At 36.2% G+C, this 27,432-nt stretch overlaps 1 protein-coding gene across 1 annotated transcript in view; it reads right to left on the bottom strand.

The window, feature by feature from the left end:
- The window catches only part of atp6v1ba (ATPase, H+ transporting, lysosomal, V1 subunit B, member a), a 35,833-nt gene extending 16,322 nt beyond the window's left edge, over positions 1-19,511 (bottom strand). The window contains exons 1-6 of the mRNA XM_067455629.1: positions 19,282-19,511; positions 7,955-8,010; positions 5,628-5,726; positions 5,420-5,513; positions 5,238-5,315; positions 4,419-4,558 (exon numbers count right to left, since the gene is read on the bottom strand). Coding sequence (XP_067311730.1) covers positions 4,419-4,558; positions 5,238-5,315; positions 5,420-5,513; positions 5,628-5,726; positions 7,955-8,010; positions 19,282-19,390 — 576 coding nt within the window. The 5' untranslated portion in view covers positions 19,391-19,511. The remainder of the gene's footprint in view (positions 1-4,418; positions 4,559-5,237; positions 5,316-5,419; positions 5,514-5,627; positions 5,727-7,954; positions 8,011-19,281) is intronic.
- Positions 19,512-27,432: the final 7,921 nt, after the last annotated feature.

Here is a 27,432-nt window from a genome sequence, read left to right as displayed (position 1 = left end):
CTTGGCTTTTGATCATATATTTTCATAACTGACAATCACTAGAGCTTAATTCTCTCTTCACATACTGGAACATATCAGATGGACTTTTCAAACTTGTAATTGTTTTCATAACCTACTTTTTTTAACCAGGGTAAAATGACATAAACCCGGTGTTAAGCATAGTGTGAAAAGCCCCAAAGTGTTGTGGTTTATTATTGTTGCCTTTGTGTGTGAGAGCTTAAGGGTGTTAATGGGAACTTTCTTGTTGATGGTTTGGAGAGAACAGTGTTTGAGTGTTAAAAATCACAGGGTGGAGTGAACCAGCCAGTGCTACTCAAAGACATTTACACAAGATAATACTTGTGCATGTGATAGGAATATGTACAAAATGCCTCATTTGACAATAACTAATTGTGCCACTTTATTGCACGACACATGTAATTAAAGATTTGTAATATCTGCGACTGGACCTAAAAAAAATATTTTAAATGAAAACAAGTTATGCCATTTAGATCAAATATTGTATATATTTGATTTACATTTTAGATTGATTATGTGCTATTCATTCCTTATTGATACACTATAACATTTACTAAATAAACGTCTTGCTCATGTAGCAAAGCATTTAAAGGAAATGTTTAAAAAATGAATCAATAAAGAACAGAGTTTTGAGTGGCCCTGGGGGGAAAAGCCCTCATGTACTTTGCAAAAAAAAAAACTTAAAAATGCAAAAAATACAGACAAATTAAAACAATTATTAATGTTCTTCGTTAGAGTTCAGCTCTGAGGAGAATATAAAACAATTTTTATGTGTTTGAATGTTTGAGGCACTTGACTAAAGTTGGGACTAAATTTGGCTGATGTAATTTTATAATTCTAAACAATATTCCAAAACTGAGGGTGAAATGATGGCACTGAGGTTTAGAAATTATTTGACCTTGAATTACATTAAACTACTTCACAAAACCTTCATCATGGAAAATTAATTATAATTATTAAACTAAACCAGACTGTAAGTACTATTAATCTGACTATGATACAAAATGGTAGAAATGATTGACCTTCCACAACTCTGGCTATTCCTACTCAATAGTGTGCTGCAGGCATGACGTATTTTAGTAGGCCAAAACCCAGAAAAGTGTTAGCAGCATTTTAGCACTTCTGGTTCCATTATCCTGAAGTCTATTTTGGACAGAAATAAGTTCTGTGGTTGGTGAACACAAGATCGAATTTTTTTCCCATTTATATTTGTGACTGAGTCGACCATGGAGTAGTTCCTTTATAGACCAAGGTTAGTTTTTTTTTTAAATTTCTGATTGTATTTAGGCTTCAAAATTCATAAGGTTCATTTGTCAAATCATCTTGATGGACTAAACGTGTAGGTATCATAAACTTATTTTTTGTAATAATTTTTGTAATGGGTTTTTGTCGAGGGAACCAGTGTGATCCGAGAACTTTGAGTTGGCCTACAAATTTGCGTCATCCCAGCAGCACTCTATACAAGTCAGCCTGCCTATATATTTAGCTCATGTCGTGGGTTAGAACATTGATTTTCCAGCCTGACAGCAGAGACGTTTGGCAGCTGAGTCACTTACAGCCATATCTGGTGGGCATAACCAACTACAACAGCTTATTTATAATCTTTGGGAAGCACAAGCACTACTTAGAAAGCCCTTGTAATACCTCACTAAAGGTTTTGAAAAAAGTATACTACCATTTCTATTCCTCTCCATAATTCATGTGATAAAGAGCTGGTGGCAAAGAAGTTGACTGTGACCTCTTTGAAAGTTATTTGAAAGTTTGAGGAACAAATCTAGAGTTGTCATCAATTAGTTCAGCAAGGACATCACACTTGTCTTAGAACTAAACAAACCATGTGACCTAAAGCATGTACTGAACGTATTGATCATTACTAAGTGGTTGGTTTTGTTTGCGTACTCTAGAGCTCTCGAAATCATACCGGTTCTTCCCACATTCACACGAGAGGAGAATGTGATGAAACGAACCCTGACCCACCTCACTGTTTCCACAGAAACACCACAGGCTGAAATCAATTACAGATCCCTCTCAAATTAACGTTAATCACACAGCCTTGTCTCGCTTGTGAGCATAATACAGAAAATGGAACTGTGGCTGCCTCCGCGCTACACAATAAAGTGCTAAATTTGATCACAACACTTCAAATGAGGGAATTTAAATAAATCCCTCTAGGTTTCATTAAAATAATTAAAACACACTGGCAAGCAGCATGGTCTGTATTGTATCATCTGTTCCTGAATTGAGCTCTGGATAAAGACGGAGCATTTCGAAGAAAGTTCAGATCTGGCTAGCTGAATGCAAAAACAAGGTGAACCAGGTCCTGCTGAAACACCAGAAATGTATGCTATAAAACAATATAATGGTAAGACTGAATAATTATCTAATATCAATAATCTCAAAATATATAAATACAGTATGCAAAATATTTCTTAAATAAAGACAAGAGTGCATTTATAAATACATAATTATTGTACACAGTATGCGATTAATCGATTTTACAGCACGTAATATAATATAATATAATATATAATATAATATAATATAATATAATATAATATAATATAATATATAATATAATATAATATAAAGTATATTATTAAGCCACACCTAAAAATATTATACTAAAAAAGCAAAAAAATAACTATACAATTATAGGAAGACTTACTGACTAATAAAATAATATGAAATAAAATAAATAATGATGATGACAGGAAATAACATTAAAATTGTATAATTGAATTATTTTACACAATCAAGAAATCAACCCAAAAAAAGTCAATATTAAACAACAACAGCCTACCTGCAGAGTAGGGATGTCGAAATTAATAGTTTCTTCGCTTTCTTCTAGCTGGTAAAATTAAAGTTGTCATGAACTGGCTTTTAAAAAATATATAAATAATACAATATATACAATATATATATATATATATATATATATATATATATATATATATATATATATATATATATATATATATATATATACTGTTGTCTGAGGTCAACTTATGATGTTTGTGTGTTTTTTTACATTCAAAAGCATCATAACTAATAAGTATTAGGCTATTTTCTACAATAGTTTTTAGGCTCTCTCCAGAACGCTGGGTTTTGATGGGCGTGACGCTGGAGGCTGGAGACTTGGAAGTAAACGCCCACGGCTAGGATTAGATACTATTTGCATATTTAATGAGCTTCAGCTCCCCTGTCATATCTATGCCCCTTTCAGTTCACATGAAGGAGGGTTTTGAAAGCGGCAACCGGAATGATTCTCTCATCCACAGGGCTCATAAACGTCATCATCCACCTGCGATTGATTGTAATATTAGTTTTGTATTACTTGGCCTGACCGATCGGTGGATATAAGCGTGGACCGCACTCTCACTCTCACTCTCACGCAAGCACGCACACACCAAATGTCAAGTCAAGAGAGAGTGAACAGCACAGAATGAGTCAAGAAAGGAATATTATTTCACTATTTGAGATTCACCGGCAGCTGATGGGCTTACGTTTTGGCAGCCCGTCTAGAAAACACATAGCCCATACTATGGGACGTTGGGCTTTGCGAGCCCTGGCCCATACATGACTGAGTCCAGCGTGCTAAAGTATGTTAGACATGTACACATAATCATAACAATCTATAACAATGCAATACTATTACATATAAAAAACATACTCACATAAGCGAGCTGCACAATTACTGTCGGATCCAATATAGAAGAAACAGCATTGTGTTTTAATCTCAATATGTCTGCAAATCCAACTCGACCTGAGACTTGTTTACAAACAATTCTGAAGTGAAATGAAGTGAACACACGTTCCCCATGTCAGCTGGAACTTCATTAAAAATTAAAGTTCAACCACTCATTCCTAATATTAGGATCTGAAGGAAGCTTATGCAGCGACTGTGTTCTTCCACAACCAGGAAAAGCGCAATATCTTGCTATCTTCTTTGGCGAGTCGGTGGGCGGGGCTACTGAATTAGACGTGCTATAGAGGCGGTGTTTCGTAACAGATGACGTCAAGATGCACACACGATCGTTTTCTGGGCCTGGTGTCTATAAAAGCTTTTCTTTGACTAACAATTACGTTTTCAGCTCTGAAACTTACAGGATATTCTTATATTACCATGACCTTTTATATATCAAAAGCTCAAGGGAAAGTTGATTTCTCAGTTCATCACCACCTTAAAGGTTCAGTTCATATAACTGATTGAAAAAAATGTTTACATGAGGAAGCAGTGAAACGTCAATGGATCATGATGCATCATGATATCAAATTGAACCGAACTGATGACATGATAATCATAACCGAACTGAACCATGAGACCAGTGTAGGTTCACACCCCTACTGCAGAGCAATAATTTATGTTTTTTGTAAAGAGCTGCCTGTGCTGTTAAACACACCTCATTATGCGGTAGTCCAGCAGCACTAAAGATGGGGATCTTCTGACCACGGGCAATACTGTTCATGCCATCGATAGCAGAGATGCCAGTCTGAATCATCTCCTCAGGGTAGATACGACACTGAGGGTTGATAGGTTGACCTAAGAGGAATCGAAGGGAGAACAAAAGGAAAACATATCTGGTACTTGTTTCTACAAGGTACAACTTCTTTTTCTAAAGATGAAAACTATTTTTTTTTCCATGCAGATCTATCCACATTGATCACTCATGGCAAATTATAAAGGCTTATATTTTTATAAAAATGTTTTCTCTTTAAGCCATATCAGCATGCTACACACTATTTGGAGTGGTGTGACCTTGAGGCCTGATCAACCTTTTATTACGCCCCCTCTTATCCGTTGGGCTTATTCAAATGTTGCTTTGAGTCACCATTGTATGCCTTTGATAGCTCAAAAGCTCACCTTTGCCATTTCAGCTTAGCAGAGATCAGGGTCAGTAAATGGCTTAAAAAGCACACAAAAATTCCCATTTAACCTCTTAAAATATTTAAATACTAACAAGGAGGAATTTTAAGCATTTATGAACATATTGCTGGCCTTTCAACTAAGCTGCAGTCAAACAGTGACAGAGAACATTTAACATGGCTTCTGGAAGCCTAATAGGTAAAGATGTTCTGCTAAATTTTAAAATAAGTTTGATACCAAAAAGGCCCAACATCTAGAGTAAATGTGATTACAGTATTGCTCAGTCCCCTATTCACCATTCAAGAAGACACTTGTTCCTGCAAATGTTATATAAACCTTAAAAGAAGCCTCTTACCCATGATGTCCAAATAGTCCTCAGCCAGAACAGTGGGACCCCGGTCAATGGGTTTACCTGACCCGTTGAAAACACGTCCTGAAATAAAAATGACAAGTTCTTCATGACATCTGCATTGGTTATGTAGAAGACACAACAAGACTATGATTACATAAGTGTGTGAGCATTAGTCACATGCTTACCAAGCATATCCTCAGAAACAGGTGTGCGCAAGATGTCACCAGTGAATTCACATGCGGTCTTCTTAGCATCAATACCCGAGGTTCCTTCAAACACCTGATGGACGGAAAATGTAAATATTTTTCAGTTATGATCTGATCTTAACTGATGTCTAACAAATATTTATATAGAATAGTTATATTTTAAAAGAAAAACTTTATTTCAGTGCACCTGGACGACAGCTTTGGTGCCAATGACCTCCAGAACCTGCCCACTCCTCTTGGTCCCGTCAGGTAAGGTGAGGTGCACAATCTCTGCATAACGTGGAAACTACAGGAGGACAATAAAGGCAGATGAAGTAGAGGACCAATATATACAAAACAAGTTGGGACACTGTACAAATGTGAATAAAAAAGGAATGATAGCTACACATTCCAAAAAAGTTGGGACAGGTAGCAATAAGAGGCCGGAAAAGTTAAATGTACATACAAGGAACAGCTGGAGGACCAATTTGCAACTTATTAGGCCAATTGGCAACATGATTGGGTATAAAATGAGCCTCTCAGAGTGGCAGTGTCAGAAGTCAAGACGAGATTTTGAGAAATCACAAAATGGGCTCAGGAATACTTCCAGAAAGCTTTGTCGGTAAACACAATTCATCATGCCATTCGGCGTTGCCGGCTTAAACTCTATAGGTCAAAAAAGAAGGCATATATAACCAAGATCAAGAAAAGCAGGCATTTTCTCTGGGCCCATTTAAAATGGACTTTGGCAAAGTTCTTTTTGGAAAACTGGGACACCATGTCATCCAGACAAAAGAGGACAAAGACAACCCAAGTTGTTATCAGTGCTCAGTTCAGAAGCCTGCATCTCTGATGGTATGAGGTTGCATGAATGCATGTGGCATGGGCAGCTTACACATCTGGAAAGGCACCATCAATGCTGAAAGGTATATAAAAGTTCTAGAAGAACATATGCTCCCACCCAGATGCCGTCTCTTTCAGGGAAGACCTTGGATTTTCCAACATGACAATGCCAGACCACATATTGAATCAATTGCAACATCATGGCTGTGAAGGAGGAGGATCTGGGTACTTAAATTGACAGCCAGCAGTCCAGATCTCTCACCCATAGAAAACATTTGGCGCATTATAAAGAGGAAGATGCGACAAAGAAGACTGAAGACAGTTGAGCAACTAGAAGACTGTATTAGACAAGAATGGGACAACATTCCTATTCCTAAATTTGAGTGACTTGTCTCCTCAGTCCCCAAATGTTGCAGACTGTGATAAAAAGAGGAGGGGATGCCACACAGCGGTAAACATGGCCTTGTCCCAACTTTTTTTGAGATGCGTTGATGCCATAACATTTTTAAATTAATATTTTTCCATTAAAATTATACATCTTCTCAGTTTAAACATTTGATAAATCATCTATGTTGTATTCTGTATAAAATATTGAAATTTGAAACTTCCACAGCATTGCATTCTTTTTATTCACAGTTTGTACAGTGTCCCAACTTTTTTGGAATCGGGTTTACACTACCGTAAAAAACAGTTTCCTTTTTTTGGGTGGGAAAGTAATTACTTTTTTTAAACAAAGATGCATTAATCAAAAGTGACAGTAAAGAGAACCTTTTTTACATTATACTTTAAATAAATACTGATCATTGCAACTTTTTCATTAAAATTGTATCACATTGATCACAGATAAAAAGGTTATTAACATTGAAAATAATGAGAAATATTTCTTGAGCAGCAAATCAGCATATCAGAATGATTTCTGAAGGATCATGTGACACTGAAGACTGGAGAAATTATGCTAATGAAATGATCGCTATCGCAGGAATAAATTACAAATATTAAAATAGAAAAGTAATTTTAAATTGTAATAATCCTTTACAATATCGCAGCTTTTTTTGCTGTATTTTTTATCAAATAAATGCAGCCTTGAAGAACATGAGACTTCTTTCATAAACACAGACAAAAAAAAAAAAACATTCATAACTTTTGTAATGCATGTAAAGTAACGCATGTTTTGACCTAAACATAAATGACCAATAAAAATAAATAATAATTGTCTCCAAAATATAAATGTTCAAAAGTTTAACTATAAAATTATTCTAATTTCATTGCTGCTTTTGGGGAAATGCCCTTCTTTACCTTTACTTTTTACATTTGAAAGCTATTTTCTGTATTGTCTTGACTAAAAATTAGAGTTAATATTACAAATTAAAAAGGCAAAATATTATTATTATTTTCTGTACTGTCACTTTAAAACATTTGGTAACACTATTTTAGTGTCCTTGATACATGCGTTACATATAATAGTATATAGTAATAACTATAAATTATGCATAATTATATCACATGCAACTAACCCTAATCCAAATCCTCATCAAAACATTAATTATTACTCAGTACTTAAATACACAATTACACTGTAACACAGACACTTTAAAATAAAGTGTAACCAAAAGTTTAAAACTAAATAATTTATAAATTTTCTCATATTTTGTTATACTTAATATGTTAAACCATGGGGAAAAAACATCTTACTTTGACATTGTCCAAGATAACCAGCGGCCCATTTACACCAGACACAGTAGAGTAGGCTGAGGATGACAAAAACAACACAAAATGTAAAAATGTACAAAATGTAAAAAGGCTTGGAAAGGATGCTATATAACACTTCATATTATTATTAAAATTTACACCTTCAATTTGCATTTTTATTTGACCATTTGAGACACCCCTGAATAGTAAACATGCAATTACTAAACAGATATATGGGAAACTTTTATTGATTCTAGGTTGCTGCATGTCTTCTTGACAGGCATGGGTCCAGACACACACACATACACACACACACACGCACACAAAAACACAAACACACACACCCAGAACAAGCACTCGCTGTGACCAATAAAGTGCATGAAATTTGCTACAAAAGCCCACAATCACATGGAAATGAGGACTCTTTCTCTTGACACCTGTGCATCTAATTGTACACGGTGACCTTTACTGGAGTATTCTAAATGGCTTTCATAAATTTCCATGTCCAAATGTCAGGGCTACAAGAACATAGTTAGCACATTCGAGGCAGCTTTTTCGGCAGATGTCACGATGGGGGACGACATCTTCACTCTGTTCCATGAGGGACAATTACTCACCTCAGACTATGGTAATTTATGATGGTTCCAGGTGCCCAAAAAGTCTCATACAGCCTATATAAACAATTACATTCATTTTAGGGAGACAGAAAGAACTATTTTGGGTTGAACAGGCCAAGCAGAGTGGGGCACAGATGTAACTTCAAGATGACACTCTTTTTTCCAACATGACCAGGGTTCATGTGACTCCTGAATGACTCTTGGACAGCCTGTCTGTCAAACTGACTCAGAAATTAGTATGGCACAAATATAACAACAGAAACTTCAGATGGAGGGAAGAAATTCAGATAATTGTTGGGAGCTGTGGTGCACTCTCTTACAGAGTTGTGGTGCTCATATGAGTAAGGCAGAATCTAGTCTGATCTGCAACGTATCACAATACTTTCCTTTCAGTCAAACCTAATGGTGTAATAATGCAGAAAATAAAAGTCTAGATTTTTATTTTAATCAATACAGGTTCAATTATTTGTACAGACGATGCTTTTTAATCTCTTCTCAACCAACACAAAAAAGTATGAACAAGAATTTTTAGTTTTTGGTCCAGGGTACAGGGTGCAGGTGCATGCTCAGGGTGGGCCATTTTTAGGAATGAAGGGTGTGGTCTCATACTTTGGCCTTTTACTTTGCATGGGAAAACATTAGCCGTCCTGTCACAGGAGCCAATTTGGTGTGTGTCCATTCACTTTGTTGCAGCATGTGTGTGTGTGTGTGTGTGTGTGTGTGTGTGTGTATGTGAAAGAGAGAGATAGCGCATGCTAGATGGAGAAGAGTCGGCTTTGTCTGCTCTGGGTCGTCCATCACGCCTCAGTGTGTCGGTTTTGTGTGCGCCGTCAGACTGTGGTCTGATATCAAAGGCAGTAGGAAATGAGAATGGACCGTCTCTAACGCCCAGCACAGCAGCCCCACGGGGAGCAGACACTATGCCACTAATTAGGCTTCAGAAAGCAGAATCATTTGTCAATGCACTATTGCCGTTTCCCACACACACACCTGCACATCGTGATTTTCCAAACTAGCTAAGGAGTAAAAGAGAGAAACGTTGTTCCCTCCTTCTTTTTTTCTTCCTTTTTTTGTGTTTTTTGTTTTTGTTTTACCCTTTAGTTATTTTTCATTATGGCTTTTTTATTTGTGTTCTATCTTTGTATTCATATTTTAAAAAAACATAAACAAAAAGGAAGAACTGTGTTAAAATAAGTGTAAAAATCTTATGAGGCCCCTGCTCTAAAAAATAGTTACCAAACAGGAGTCTATTGCGTTTTTTCCTCTTTGGCTGGCCCAAAACTAATGTTATGCATATTTTTAAATCTGGAACAATGTGTTCAAATTGAAGTTCAATTGTTTTAAAGTAAATTAATAAAAGTCATATGGTATAAAACCATTTCAATTACATATAAAATAATTTATAAAACTGACTTAAGCTTTTTAAGTCAGTTATGAATTTTAAATTAAAATATAAAGTGATATGATATTGGAATCTAAAATTATTCAAAAATGATCATGAAAAAAATGTGACAAACATCTTAAATTAAGATTTTAGAACAATAATTAAAATAATAATAGACAATCTTAGCATAAATGTAATATTTATTTAGCTTAAATAGGTAGTGTTTTATTATATATAGGGACATTCATTGCAGTTGCACCACCTGACTTCCTGGTTGCGCCACCTGACTTTTGCAACTAGTTTTAAACCGGTCGACTGCCAATAAAACTGCTACTTACGTGCAACTTTAATTTATTTGCATTGAAATGAAAATATTTTTATTTTAATACGGTTATGCAAAATCCTATTATACCAAAAGAAATCTTAAAATCTGTCTAATAAAACAAGAAATCTCAGATATTTGCTGCGCAGGTGAAAGACTTGAGCTCCCATTATTGTGATTCCCTGAGCGACACGTCTTCCCTAAATAAATGATTAGTCTCATAATTGCCGTTATTACAGTGAAAGAAAAACAGTAGTCAAATCAGCCTAACACTGAATATTCGCTCTCTCAAAACACACAAAAACACGTGTTTGGCAAATTCGCGAACACACTAAAACACGCTTCCAGCAAATTCCATCATTTTTAAGACATTATGGCTTTTTTTCTTCCCTCTGTCCTTTTTGCCTCAGCCCAGACAAATTGCAGTATGTGCTTCACAGGGAGGTGCTTATAAAATGGATTTAATAGCTACACTTACCCTACAAATTGCCCATATGTTTCAAAGGAGATGCATATGTCTATTTACTGAGAGGTGATCATAATTACGAGGCTGGAAAATTGCGGCCATATAATTGTACATCAACCCCTTAAAAGTCTCTCGAACGGAACGCAAACTGCTAATGGAAAATAGTAAGGAGATGAAATCTTTACTCAAACAAAGCTCATGATATGCTTCGATATTGTGCGCGACATTAGACGAACGCTAAATGAAGGCACGCAGGTGCTAATCTGCTCTGCTGAAGCAGGAAGCAGATAGTTTTTAGACAAACAAAGCAAGCAAAAATCCAAATTTGTTATCGCAATACTCTGGGGGGAAAAGGCACAAAAACGAACTGTACCAAACAAATAGTGCAGGAAAATTTGATCATGATTAAGCACCAAGAATTGCTCATCAAAAAAAAAAACAGGGCGATGAAACACAACCCTGCCGAACCATGAGCCAATCACCTTCCAGCTCTGTGATGAAGATGGCGGCCCACTTCAACTCCACACACAGAGGACTCAGTGCCGCATAAGAGGCCTTGTAAAATAAAGATTAAAAAATGGCTATACATTCGCATGGTGTGAAGTAGCAACATTTCCCATTAGCCTTGAAAAACTTTCCCCACCCCTCCCAGGACACTTGAGTTTGAGTGCGCCGGTCCGAGGGCTAGGCATGCAACACCAGCGCGGGTCAACGTGAGGCCTGTGGAGCTGCCAGGCCCTATTGTGAGCCGAGATGTTAATTGGTTCTAATCCGGCGGTAGAAGCTGTTTTGGTAGCCTGACCCTGCGCCCTGAAGGACACCTTGGTGTGAAATACTAAAGGGCCCATTCAAGTGGTGCTGAAAGGAGGCATGGAGCATTCCAACACATTTCCATTTCTGCTGTGAAAGAGAAGCGCTCATGGGGGAGGGAGGGGGTGTGGGGTGCTGCATGGTGGGACAGGCGTTTTTTGGGCCGGCCGGTAGCGTTGCGCTGAAACTGAATTAACGATACAAAAGCGCAGGCAAAGGTGCCAGGCTTCTCTCATTCATGCACATCCTCCTGCATTTCTTCTTTTTCCTTTTTTGCAGAGCGTCCACATGGTGGTTTCCCATAAGATGCTATAAAAGAGAGTGCTAATTGCCCCATGTTTGGGATCAGATGGACACAAATGAAACTGTCATTAAACAGACAAACAAGACTCACACAATTCTGCCATGACACCCGCTAAACTTACCCCGCGAGGCCTACATATTAAGTTTTAAGGAATGAATTCGGAGAGATTGGATGTCTTTGATACAGTAACTGAAAAAGACTGATCCTGTCAGAGGGGAGAGCGGTATAGTGTTGTAGTCAAGACCACCTAATCCTAAGTCCAATGTGTGTCGAGACCAAGACAAGACCAAGGCAGAGAGAGACCGAGTCAAGACCAAAACCAGACCAACACTCCTTAAATTCATAAAGATCCACATTATAGCCAGGGAAATTACTTATTTTTAAAAATATAGTTAGAATAAGACATTATATAGTACTGTTAAGAGCTGTCAAATTAAATCATTAACAACAAAATTCATCTTTGCATTGCAGAGGTGGTACACAAGATGCATCTGAATTGATACATTGCAAATGTTGAGAAAAATGTTTACATTTTTTTATTGAATGTTTGTATAAAAGCAGTATCATGTTTTTTTATGCTCAAATTTGTGAAAACAGCTCTCTGGCTGTTGTGATATTGCTTAACTATATAACGTTATAATATAAATACTTTTATTTAGTACACAAATACTTTTTTGGGAGTACAAATCAAGGCACCTTCAAGACAGAGTACTAATGTGGTCAAGAACGAGACAAGATCAAGACCTTAAAAAAAAAAAGTCTTAAGACCGGTCTTGAGTACTACAACACTAATGGTATCCATTTAAACACGATGTATAAATGCATACGGACAGTAAATTCTGAGATGGAACAGTCGTGTTCTCAAATGTAAACTGACAACTGACAAGGCAAGACCAATTTTATGTCAATATTTTTCCTAAAGAAATCTTAGGAAAGAATTTCTCATTTGTGCATTTATGAAAGTGGAAATGTGGCCGCAAAATCAGAAATGACCTGCAATGTTGGCAAAGGCTTCATATTAATAATTTGGAGACTCTGAAATGATTAATAGTTTGATATGAAACCTCTACTTTCTGACTGAGAGAATAATCAACAGACTGTTTAAGCTGTATGAGTGAGCAAATGTTCAATGGTAGAATTATACAAAACGCCTGCCAAAACACCACATATTATGCCGCTATTTTGCAAGTAGAGACAATGTTCAATATGACCTGTCGACACAAACGTAAATGGCAAAAAACGTACGTACTGTGCTTTTGATTAAACGCACATTAGCACATTTCTGTGAAAATAAAAATTATTTTCATGACAATAATTGCGGCCACGGTCCTGTAAAGACATATAATAACTGCTGGATTCTAAACTCAGCATTATGCCCATTCAGAAACACGCTGAACGCTGAACAAATGTAAAAACTGTGGGACACAATAAAATGCTTTTTAAGAAAGAAAAAAAAAAAGAGAGAAACGTAGGATGACCAATAGAGAGACATATGAAAGACAGTGATTAAGAGCTCACAGGGGACCTTGATGGTATTCTCTCGGACTTCAATGCTAACAGAGGGAATCCAATTATGGCACTGACAGCACAATGTGCAACACACTCAAAAGGGCAGTTTTTGGATTTAGTGGACTGCGCATCAAAATAAATTGAGCAAAATCGAAAGAATAAAAGATGATCATTTTAAATGTATAAAATATTAAATGACAAACTGAAGATATTGTTTGGAGGACCTTCATGACTTTACGCACAAACGCATGATTATAGTTTCTATGAATAACCCATAAGTGCCAGCTAATTAAATATGAACCTTCTCTAGCAGAACCTTTTACTGTCATTGTGAACTGAAAAGTTATGAAAAACCCAATACAAAAAATAAATTAATTATAAAATGAAAAACATTAAATTACAAAATAAAACAATTATAATGAATCAAAGTTTGCCATGTATGTTTTTTCATTCAGTTTTCAGTTTCACAAGGTTTTATTCCGTTAATAAAAATAATAATGCAATGCCTATTTGAAGAGCCATTTAAGAGCCATTTAAGGGGCAAAGGATCCATCTGCAGTCACAATGGAATAACGCGACATCAAGATTAAATGGGACGAAAGAAAAGAAATTAACCCGATATACTATAAACAAGCTACCAAACAAAAAAAATACAAACAAAAGCAAGACCTGCATGCAACACGCAGACAGTCTGATAAAGACAGACACACACGCAATTGTGGCTGTTCATCTGTCCTAACAAAGACCTCCACAGTGATGACACCCCCATCAAACAGGAATGCTTTTAACCCCACAGGTAGAGGCAAAGGCTGTAACGGAGGACTCCCCACACGCATGCACTGATTGGGTCGTGTGTAATCAGACGACCGCGTGTGTGTGTGTCTGTCTGTGTGTGTGAGGGGGGAATCGGTGGGAAGAGCTGTAATCTGTGTGTGTTTCCTGGCGGGATGCAGACTGAAGGGGTGACAGCTAAACTGAGACAGCTGGTTAACCCCGCTGCCTCTCGAGGAGAGGTTGCAAAGTGGTGCAGTTACAATAGATCGAAACAGCCGTAATGTTACTGCAACAGTTTGAGAGTGATTTGCAGGGATAGGCGGGTTTTCACCCGTACGCTGCCTAGCAACAGATCTATAACAAAAGTCCATAGCGGGCCCCCTTATGACAGGCGAAGTTTACACTTGTTTGTCATATATCACAGAGATGATGCGGGTGCCGTACTTAAGTTACTTTGATGTTGGAAACAAGACAAGATGATTTAAATCACAAAACATTTTAATAGCTCAGTCAGAATCCCCATATTTTAAAGAATTGCTACATAAAATTGTAAATAAAAGTTCACGGGTTAATAGCCATTCTTTGATGTACAGGTAAACAAACACATTTATGTAAAGTGCATATTTTAAATGCATAAGAATGACAGAGACAATAAGCAGACCACTTTCTGCATTTCTATGAAACATTTTATATAAATCATTTTTAAATAAATATTTAATTTCAGTATCCAAAAATATTTGAAATACTAATGATAAATAAATGTATATTTAATATAGTTTAATTAAAATAAAGTACTAGCATTACACTGTGTAACAAAGCAATAGACAAATGATAGATGGATACTATGAGGTAAACGGTGAAAACTAAAAGCGAAATTTTTCATAAAAAAACACCGTAGCAAAACAATACTATATGCATTTAAGACAGAACCATAGTTCTGTAGCGTAAAACAGAATGTCATATGTGACGTGCATAATGGAATAAAAAGGATTTTTCCCCCCTATTCAATTTAAGTAGTCCATAATTTTATATACTTGGATACTATTTTTGAAAGTCGACTGTTCTATACTCGTCTTTCATTTACTTTTCTTTGATGGCAAGATGAAGTCGAACGCCCACCGCGGGCTTTCTTTTTCACTGTCACGACAATTGATTAATTACAGGCGGACAAAAGGATTAGCAACAGGAAACAGTGGATAAAATAAAGGAGGGCTGTGACATCTGAAAGATTTGTTTATAACCATGTCATTACGGGTAATTGTTTCTTCACAGAAATACCATTACCGTGCTGAATGTCTTTTCAGCACATTTAAACGTCTATTCAGCATTAAAACAAAGCGAATAGACAGTCTGGGTTAATTGCTTTTGTTGCAAATGACATGATTAAGACAAAAAAGGCCTTTACTTCCACAGAAAAGATGAATGCACGTTTACTTTGTTTGTTTGTTTCTTCAGGCATCTTCGAAATTCGACTGGGCATAAGAATGCTTGCAAATTATTTAAACACACCAGCCGACGGGGAAAAAATAAATAAATAGCGTAAATGAATTGCAAATATTTTATCTACTTTAAATCTTCATTCTCACATACCAAGCATTTAGTAACAAAATGGCAAAATACTTTCCAGTTGCTGCACCCTTTCAGTGGCCTCTATTTTAGTTTCCCTTTTTAAATTTGAGATTTAAAAGTTTTCAACTCGAAGGTCTTTTCACTGTGTTTTTCAGCCTTTTCTAGGACAAAGCAGGACCAATCAGACCTGCGCTGACGGACACGGCCTCTTGACTGTGACGGCATATCAGGCGTTGCAAGGACTCATGGGTACAGATCTGTGTTTGCCTTCCCATCAGTCTTCATTGCCTTCAATCACAGCCCACTATCAGCATGCACTCTGCCACTGATGAGGCACAAAATGGTGCTGCTATCTGGCATGCCTACATTAGAGAGGCTTTTTTTTAACAGTATGCCGGGGGGCGGATCAGATCGGGGGTCTTTACGCATGCAGCTTCTTTGGCTTTCAGAAGGGAAGGCTTCAATTCTTCCATTAAGTCATTTATTTTCTTCCTGGTTTGCTAAGAGGCTTTCAGCCTGAGCTTTCCTTTGACACTTAGAAAAAAAGAGAAAACACGCTACCTGTGCTCCTCGGTGAGACAGTGTGCTTTGAGGTCTAAATTAATGAGATTTACACTGAATAACATCAATAATACACATGAAGGGGGAAAAAATGAGAGAAAGATGCCAGACGAGCTGTAATTTTAGCAAGGTTCTCCATTAAAGGGGTAAACAAAATTAACTACTCAAGTGCTGAAACCATACACAAGAGTCAAATTATGCTATCGAAGAGATGCTGCCAACACATTATGTCTGTGCGGAGTCATCTGATGTTTCAGCAGGTTGAATGCAGGATATTTTGAGGTTTCGAGAAAAAAGGAGAGAACAAAATGAAGGCTATTACATGTAAGAAAAAAAACAGAACAATAAATCTACACATAAAATAAAAAATAGGAAAAACCTTTAGTGATCAAACTGGAACTTCTCAGCCTGAATGTTTGACTCATATGATGCTTACTTCCCCATAAGCAAAATATGTACTTCCTTTGCAGTTTAAGCAGGACTAAATCATGTGAGGAAAGAAAAGAAAATCTCACTTCCAAACTTAACTGCAGTTTGAGGCATACTGTTTTTAAAGCAATTCATGAAAAAGTTTTATTGATACAATAACAAAAAATCTATTGATATATTACAAAACGTTTCACAGTTTCTGTATAAATAGATATAGAGAGAAAGTTCATCCAAAATTAAATATCTGCAGAACACAAAAGAAGATATTTTGAAAAATATTGGTAACCAAATGGTTGTTGGACCCCACTGACTTCCATAGTATTTTCTTCCCATAGGAAGTCAATAGGGTGCGACAACTTTTGGTTACTGACATTTTTCAAAATATCTTCTTTTGTGTTCCGGAGAAGGAATAAATTCATAAAAAATAATTGATAACAGAATTTGAATTTTTGAGTGAACTATCCAGTAAGAAATGTTTCTTGAGCATCATATCAGCATATTAGAATTATTTCTAAAGGATCATGTGACTGCAGTAATGATGCTAAAAATATATAAAAAAGTATATATATATATATATATATATATATATATATATATATATATATATATATATATATATATATATATATATATATATATATATATACACACACACACACACACACACACACACACACACACACACACACACACACACAACAATATAATAGTTATTTTCAATTTGAATAATATTCTGTTTTACAGTGTTTTTGATCAAATAAATGCAGTCTTGGTGAGCACAAGAGAATTCTTTCATAAGCATTTTCAAGACCAATGTGAACGCTAGTTTAAGGGAATGACATAAAAAAATACACAGTTATGCAACTGGAATACAAATATGTTCATCAGCAGTATATCGAAGCTCTACTTCCTCTATTTGTCCAACTATAGCATCTTGCTGGGTTTTCCCATATTACTGCTACTGCCAAGTTAAAAACTGACAAAACAGATACACGTTGCACTGCACTATAAATGTAAAAAAATGTCAATTAGATTTCAGATCAGCCAACTATATACCAGTGAACTCCTAAAAATGTACAAAATACACTTTTAGCATGTATAAAGACATAGAGTTTAGAGTCAGAGAAGTCACAAAAAAAACGGATGACTCATCCTGCACTATACCATTTTGTCCAATCATACACTCGAGAATGAGAATGCCCCTCCCCCTAATGTCATCTACAACCAAATAGGAAACCAGGTGAACCTTTTAATGTGTCCAATTTTTACTTAATAGGAAATATGTCAACACAGGAAACAAACTGCCCTTTTAACAGGGTTTTCAACAATTTGCGATGTGCTATTATTCTATGTCTGACAAGGCAAACAACTTGACAACAAATGAACAAAACCCTTGACAAGAACTGGAAATGACAAGAGTCAAAATGAGAGAGGCTGAACACAAAAAGTCCATTTAAATAGAAATGATGGGAAAAGATAAAATGCACTCCTCAATAGAATAAAAAAGCATGAGCAGATTCAAAGATGGATTTGTTACATAGTTTCATACACCACTGTAAAATATTAGAGCCCAGCAACAAAACATATTCTGGTGCATTAACTTCCAAACAGAGCCGTTATCACAAACACAATTCTGTGACCTGGCAGATGAAATATACTGTTTTTGTTGTAAAATATTATAAATGATTTATTTAAAATGACAATATGTGACTATACTATACACTTCAGTAACAAGAATTGTTACAAAATTCTGAGAAGAATTCTGTTACAAAAAAAGTCACATGATGTGTGCAGAGTTGAAGGTTCCTCACTTCACTATATTCACCAGCTCAGCTGGGTGTCACGTGATCATGTCACATGAGAGGGATCGTTCGTCACTCCATCTGCCCCTCTCTCTGTGCAATAATCCCTACTGCGTACTGAGAATCGAAAACAAAATCATAAAAACGTCCATTCTGATCACTAAATGCAGACCCAAACTGCATATGTGTATAGACACGAAGACATAAGTCATACTATCAGTATTTAACTAATGAAGTCATTTATAGATGGAGCCTTAAACCGCTTATATAGCACCATTAAATACCAACATCAAGCAGTCTATGAGATAAAAGTACGGTTTATTGTAGTTTTGGATGAATACTTAGATCAGATTAACCGACCTGATAATAAATAATAAGCATTAGCCATGTTTGGGAAGCTAGCATGTTTACGCTTAGCCCTTCAAAGACATCAAAGGTTATACACTTTTTTTTTTTAAATGAGCCTAAACAACGAATTTCATTTGTTTATTTACACAAGGGCCGTTCAAAAAATGTGTAACGTTAAACAATAAAAGTGATGAGCGACATCCATTGACCAGCTCAAGCTAGTTTTAGCACGTCAGCTGTGCTCTGTCGACTCAAATATAACATTTGACAACAGTAGCGGTAACGTTAGCTCAGCTGTGTCCTGACGTTTTTAACCTCTGCTCAAACACAACATGCAGATTAAATAGCAGTGCAGATAACCAACAAGAGAGAGAAAAGCCAGATGTGTTGCTGCTGTTAAGTTATCTGTATGAATGAAAAGTGAATGACACTCACTCAGTCTGGGCTGGGAGATGTAGTTTCTGACTACGGCTTGAGCGTGCTGCCGTGCCGCTGCTTCAGGGCCGTTCAGATCCACGGGTCGATTAGCTACTAATGTAGACATTATTATATTTTTCTTAATTAAACGAAACTGTCTATGTGTAAACAGATCTACGCGGAGAGCGGATGAACTGACGGAGTCATATGACACCGTGGTCAGGAAGTAGCACTCGTGCACGCTCACGTAAAAGACGTGAGTTTTACGAGCGCGTGCATGAGTCAGCAAGTATCAGGGTACAGTCATCATGGGTACAGTGAGTGCCTATAAAAAGACAATTTCTACAAATTTACACGTTGGTGTCCCGTGACTTTTTTTTCTAACACAAATCCCATGTTTGATGATGATGATAATGATGATGTTGCTGTGAAAACAGCCAAAAGTTATGATAGACAAGGTATAAAACTAATCTAACATGAAAAGTATAGCTAGGCCTAGCTAGTTTTAACATTTTGATCTAAGACCCAATTAAAGTTTTTTTTATTTAGTATTTTTTCATGTCATTGTTTAAAGCAGGGGTGTCCAATCATGATCCTGGAGTTTAGCTCCAAAATTAAACACACTTGGACTAGCTAATCAAGGTCTTGGATAAGAGAAACTTCTAGGTGTGTTGAGTTGTAGCTAAACTCTGCAGTAGGCCTACAAGTCATCTAAGACCATGTTTGGACACCCCTGGTTTAGAAACAAATGGATTTTATCCATGTTATGCTATGTCCTCGTAGTGGACACAAGACTTAATAACATGACAGGCAAAAACAATGGGATTTTTTTCTTTTCTTCCACCAATACATTTTTAGGTTTCAGGATTTTTTTCAACTATTGAAAATCTATTCTAAAATTATTCATATTATCATATTATCAACTGTACCGGAATTAATTGATACCTTTTTATTTTGCAATTTTTATTTTTAGGCATATCTAATAGGAATATTAATATAATTTATTTCCCTATTCAATTCTTCTGTCTCCCAAAATGCCTGATAAACATTAAGTAGGCTACCATTAAGTAATTATTTTAAGATCATTAAGTAATGATTTTAAAATCATTCAGTAATGATTTTAAGTCCCATTAAGTAATTATTAAGATTTAATAATTACAACTTATTATCATATTTCCATTAGAGTGCTAAATTTGATCATGCTGTCATTTTTAAAGACCAAGGAGAAGTTTTTGTACTGGTGAAACCAAAAACTAACAAAAACAGGGAGTTTATTCAGCAATTTTGTTCTAGCCTGTGTCAGTCTCCTACGTTGTAGATGCAGTGCAGCTCCCACGTCATCATCACACGCATGCGTCACACAAACAGCATCGGCTGCCATAACTCGAAAGGACTGCTTACAATGAAAACTGCGTAGGATACATAGGCTAGAATGATGCTGTTGAATAAAGTCATTATTTTTGTTTGTTTTTGCACACAAAAAGTATTCTCGTCGCTTCATAAAATTAAGGTTGAACCACTGGTGTCACATGGACTATTTTAACTTTTTCTCCTAATTTTCTGGGCCTTGGAAGTGGTAATTAAATTGCTGTCTGTGATGGGGTCAGAGAGCTCTCAGATTTTATCAAAAATATCTTAATTTGTGTTTTGAAGATAAACGAAGGTCTTTCAGGTTTGGAACGCCTTGAGGGCGAGTAATTAATGACAAAACTGTTTAAATACTAACTTAAAGGGAATGAATACATAGGAAAATTAGTATTTTGTGTATAATAAATGTAATCCATTTTGACCAATGAGTTAAAAAAAAAAAAAAAAAACTTTGCCAATAATGAATATTATTCTGTTGATCAGTGTCAAAAAAAGCTTAATTCAATCCTCTGTGGTTCAATGCAAAATGATAAAACTTCAGAGGAGGAGTCAATACTTTTTTATAGCCATAAGTGAACTAAGAATGAATGATTTGCAAAGCACCTGATTTTATTGAGGTGAAGGCCTTTTTTTATGAAATAGCAGCGCAGTGTTAATTAAGGCTTGAACATTGAAAAGTAGACAAGCAATTTTTTTAAAGGTTCTTGCTTTTTATATTAAATTGATGTTCTTACAGCATATTCAGAGCTTCATTGACAATACCATCCATTATATATGTAGTTTTTACAAGCGAAACTCATGGCTTATGATTGTATAATCTTTGATTGCCTAGTATAACACACACACACACACACACACACACACACACACACACGATATCTTGTTTTTAAGAAAATACAAACTTTTTCATTGCTAAAGACGCCAATATGTTTTATTTACTCCAATAAATCTGACACAACAGCATTCCAAAAATTCAACATGCCATTCTTTTCTTTCATGGAGATAATCAAAACAGACCTATAATGATATCTGAAAAGTTTAAGCAACACATGAATAATAAACTGTTAAACAATTGTTTAATTGCCAAATTCCCATGAATTACACTTCCCACAACCCTAAAAAGAGCTCCACCAATAGACGACTTCACTGTTACCAAGGAAACACAAATGGCTGCAAAAGAGCTAGAACCACTCCTAAGCACTAAGACATAATCAACTTTAAATATATTGTTTTAAAAAATAATCAGTGACTGCAAGTCAGTGTTTTTTATATTGCACATATTTAACATATTTTAGAATTTTGATTTATAATTTGCAGTGCTTTATAAAGCAAACAGTTCCTTTCCGAAAATGAGAAAAATGAAAAAGTGTATGGGTCACCATATTATTTTGGCGAGTGCACTAATACTATACAGATAACTACAGAGATTGTTCATAAAATATCTGCCTCTCATAGTGTGACTCACAGGTGCACGGCCTTGGTGGAAAAAAAGGGACGTGTGTCATTATGAGGCTTTTGTCACACTCGTTCATCAAAAGCTGTGTCAGTTTTTTGGAAGCACTTAAAAGAGTTTATAAAACCAATGGTCATCATGATAATATGAAATCCAATAATAATAATAAAAAAAAAACATAACTTATTTATTTATTTACAGACTATTTCAATTTTAATTCACATGTGCAACATTACATGCTAAAACGATTCTATTGATTTGGATTGATGTACAAAAATACAAAGCCTTTTGAATCAAGTATATTTGGAGAAACCTTTTATCACATCCTCTTCTTTCTTCTGCCTGCTCTTTTATTCTAAGCACATTGCATCACATAGTCTACAGTTACCATTCTTTCTATATAGTTGAAATCCTACTCACACCTGAAATCAATCATCTAATTATATAAAAGCTAACCTGGAGCAGTTGTTCAGGGTTACAAGTTTCTCCAAATGGTAGATTTTCATTTAAGGATCTTACATGTATGTCTTTAAAAGGATAAGTCACAAAGAATGGACTTTCTCTCTAGTGTCACTTTCAGGGACATAGAGAGATCCAGCTGCCAAGGCTTTCTATCACTCTATCACTGTTTTTCCATTAAGGCTTCACAGTTTTAAACTACTTGAAAGTGCTTCAGACAGAATACCACCTAAAAGCAACAAAAGACCTCAATGAGTTGACTATTTTCCTGCAGTATATGGCAGGAAAGTTAAAAATCACCCAGTTAAAAATCACCCAAAAATCATACACGTTTTAAGAGCTTTGCTCTGCATTTTTTCTTATCAGTCATCAACTAATAGCTTTGCAGGTGTGTATTATGAGGGAGTTATGGTCACAAAATACTTTTATAATCCACAAATCTGGTTAAAAAGTGGATGGTCCGGAAGCAGCGTTCTTAAAGTGAAAATCTTCCAAAAGTAACATTTTTATCATCACTTATGATAAATAAGAGTTTAATAATCTGAGTTTGTGCTATGTTTGGATGGGTTTTGTATTATTTCTCAGCTCTGTGCCTCAGTTTTCAATTTGTCTCCTGCAAACCCCAAAGCTCAAAATAATTAATAGGTTTGAGTAAGGTGAACTTAAATTAAACAAATTAGTTCAATCACAGTAACTTTTATGAGTATTTCGAACTTTCGATTTCGATTTTTCTTTTAAGTTCGCAAAACGGACATGTTTTAAGTAATCTGAATAGTTCCATCATTTAACATTTTTATGAACTTGTTTCTTTTAATTTAGACAAACTGGGCTGGTATTTATATTTCCCAGCATGCATTGCCATGGCACTTGAAAGGGAACGCAAATGTTAAAATGAAGTGTTATATGTTTTTTGTGTGCAAGATTAATGTTTACAGGGTGTAAATGTAAGATTTAGTTGCGTTTAATGTTTTGCTGCTAATTTGTTTTGTTTTTGTTTTGTTTATTTTGAGAAAAGTATAAGCTAATGTTAATGTTCTGTATATTGTACTCTGTATATTGTACTATTGTGCTACCCTAATGCTATCAAAGCAGTGTTAGCAATTAGAATGTTCTGAATTAGATCCTTTTCTCCTCATTGTTGCATCATTTACTCATTATCATGTTGTTCTAAATAGGTTTGACTTTCTTTCATGAAAATCAACATTGAACTGACTGAACAACATTCAGCTGAAATGCATAATTTTCCTGTTATGACTGACTCTGCTTTGAAACAATGTGTATTGTATAAAGCATGTAAATAAAGGTGACTGGACTTTCTTCTATGGAATATAAAAGAAGATATTTAGAAGAACTGTGGTAATGTGGTGATCATTGACTTTTATTGTTCTGGACAAGAAGAAGATTTTTTTTCCTCTAAACATTACAACCCATTTTATTTATGAAATGTGATGTATTTCTAAACCAAAAAGGATATTCAGAAGAAAGAAATGTATAGGTAGGGACTATACATTATTAATTTAGGATATTTTGTGAATTGACTGAATTGTGAAAGGTGGTGGGAGGGGTTGAAAATAAGAGGGCTTGACTCACTCATGGGGACTTGTGTCACTGTGGGGACCTAAATTGAGGTCCCCATGAGGATCAAACAGAATTTTTTTTTTTTTTTTTTGAAAATGTAAAAATGTTAACTACGTTTATTTAGGGGTATAGGGTAAGTGTAAGAGGGTAGAATAGTTTGTACTGTGAACCGGACGTGTGTGTGTGTGTTGATTGAGCTTTTTTTATTTTGTTCAGAATTTGACCAAAAATTTGCATTAAGACTAAAAATAGGCTTTTTTTAAATAAGTTGTACTTTATTTACATTTTTTTCAATCAGGTTCAACTCATAGAAAGATTTACTTCTGTGGAATCCGTTTGCATCTTTCATCATGTGTAACTTTCCACTCAAATTATTATTACTGTATCACTCTTCCTTGCTAACAGCTACACTAGATTTTTGAACGCACTCTTCAGACACTTATCTGTGATTTTCATTCTCCCACTGGATTCGTCTCTCTTCATGCAGCAGGTACAATAGGTCCAAAACTCAAATCTAATGTTTGAGATTTGAAGATTTGAACCACTGCCCCGCACGCACGCACGCACACACACGCATGCAAACACACCCATACTGCATGCATACAAGTATACACACATACACACACTCCAATGTGAAACATGTTGGCAGGGAAAAGCACTAGAGTTTGGAGTGGGTGGGTGTTGCGGTGGTGATGCTGCCGTTTGTGAAGTCTCTTGAGAGACAATCCAAATGTTTCAGACAGAATGCAAAAAATAGCAAATTAATGCCCCTGAAGAGTACCCACCCACTGGAGTCATGCCCTCGCTTAAAATACATCATCTGTTTCACAATCTGTCCAAAAAAAGAAAAAAATATATCAGGGCTGTGTGGTGCAGTTTGGTCCAGGCGGAGGGAGGTTGGAGTGTTGGTGTATTTATTATTGTTCGCTTGAAGCGACCTTGCTTCATGTAAACCCAAATTGAATCAAAACGCCGGGTTGAAACTCTGACACTGTGGGAAACAAATCCTCTGCTAGACAACTGTACTATTGTTAAAAAAACAAGTGATTTCTAATTGCACGAAATATTACACAACAATGCGAAAACATTATGAAATGGGCTATTTTGGTGTAGTGCCTCTCACACGGGCCAACCAAACCAATTGAGCTCTCCAACGCCTCAATGAGATGCTTGTTGCTTCTAATGTGGCGATTAATGGCGTTTATACCACCTGCATAATTGTTGTTTGAAACCTGTGTGATTTGATAACAACATCTGTATTTAATCTACCACAGTAGAGGCCATCACTGATTATCTTTTCGAGACGTCTGCTGTGTCAGATATGTAATAGGCTTAGTGATATGCCACCTAGTCAGCAGGTTTCTGTCACAAACATCCATTTGCATCTCTATAGGCAGTTAATCACTAAATGATTAGATCACTTAAAATGAACACAAAACTACATTCACAACCCATTTTGCTTAAAAATCGTGATCCATTTCTGAGCGAAAAAGGATGTTCAGAAGACGGATCTTGATTTTATTTGTTATGCTTACCGGTAAGTGGTGGACTAAATGATGATGTCTGCCAAATTGGAAATCTGTTTCAGAGGTAAAGCCTTTTTTTTGCGTTTTCATTCAAAGCAAGGCCAGAAATTTGCATTAGAAAGCTATAGGCTCAATTTAGATTTTTCATGAGATTTCAATTCAACCCTTTAACTATTTTATCTTTTTATTTGTAACTATCCCCCCCCCCTTCTTCTTTATTCTCCAGAATGTGGATTATTTATTATCAGAAGAGCATTTATGGAATTATTTCTTGATCACAGTGTTTCCTTTTGCATTTCCTAAACTACACTCTTAAAAATAAAGGTTCTTAAATGGTTTTTGGCAGGAAGAACCTTTGAAGGGGTGGTTTCCTTGTTTTTTTTCTAGGCTTGGTTGCGTTTATGGGGCGAAGTATAACATGTCATAATACTTATTTTTTTTTACGCCATATTTTTCTTATATTTGGCTGTTATTCCACGCCGCTGTCTCCACTGTCCGTTGAAAGGCTTGTTTGCTTTCTGCTTTTATGAAGCCATCCCTCTGAAAAACGCAATGGTCTTAGATTGGTTAGATGGCCAAATGTAGTTTCATGTATTTTTATTGGCTGAAGTGCCAAGGACAAGTTATCCGGAAACGGCATGCCCCTTACCATTACGGGCAGAAGTCACATCTGCGGTGACTAGCAAGGGTTTATGATGTCACCAACCCAGGAAGAAGCTCATTGTAGTCCAAACCGGCCATTTTTGTAGTCAATAAATTGCCGTAAGTTTAAAAGACAATGTCTCGGTTTGCATTGACCTTTCAGCGCTGTAACTTTTCAGATACTGCTTATGCTCAAGCAGCAACATCACTAACTAAAGTTAAAAAAGTGAAATAGCATGCAACCACCGCTTTAATATCCAAAGAACCTTTCACTACATTGCACTAAAGGTTCTTTAGACTATAAAATGTTTAGAAAAAAAGGGTTCTTTAAAAGAACCATTCACAAATCAGTTCTTTGGGGAACCAAAAATGGTTCTTCTATGGCGTCACTGTGAAAATCCATTTTTGGTTCTTCCTGGCACCTTTATTTTTAAGGTTGTAATGTCCAGTCAGCACAAGGTATCGAACTTTAAGGGCCCAGGCAAGTCCATGTGCCAAAGGTACCAGCGTGCAGCTGCTCAGCTTTTTGAAATCCCCTGATTGGTTTATTGGATCAGTTAGTTAGAAAAGCCTGTCAGCATGTATGACACTTAAGGGAAAGGCCAGGAGAGCCATGACGGGATTTAACGCTCCCCAGGAACATTGGGGTCACGAGTCCACTCCACGATTGTACAAGGTTCTTTCACAGCGTGCGTTTACGCTCTGATCACCATATGTAAGCACAAATAAAAGAGGAAGTGAGGGACGCACAAAGAGCACAAAACACCCACAGGATGCTGCCTTTCCTCCCGCCGTAGGCCGGTGTTTAAGGGCTAGTCATGTGACGCAGGGAACGTGTTGGTGGTCTCACACAATCCCCCCCTTCCCTCTTTCACACTCTCCCCCATCGTCTCCACCCGTTCCCTCACCCCGAACCACAATGCAGCTCGACCTTCAGCCTAATTGGGCTGTGAGGGAGGAGAAATGGAGCGAGGGGGGTGGGGAAAGAGGAGGCCAAGACCGTTGTGTTTTTTTTAGGAAGATTCCCAAGACTCAGAAGGGCAGAGACTGCTCAAACACTTCGAGTAGCAAATTGACAAAGGCCTTTAGTTAGAAGCTTCCAATCAGCGCGCACATACATGAACACGAAAACACACACACATA

The sequence above is a fragment of the Pseudorasbora parva genome, chromosome 10 (assembly GCF_024679245.1).
Source record: "Pseudorasbora parva isolate DD20220531a chromosome 10, ASM2467924v1, whole genome shotgun sequence".
Lineage (NCBI taxonomy): Eukaryota > Metazoa > Chordata > Actinopteri > Cypriniformes > Gobionidae > Pseudorasbora > Pseudorasbora parva.
The sequence above is the reverse complement of the archived record's forward strand: the minus strand, read 5'-3'. Positions and strand labels throughout refer to the sequence as shown.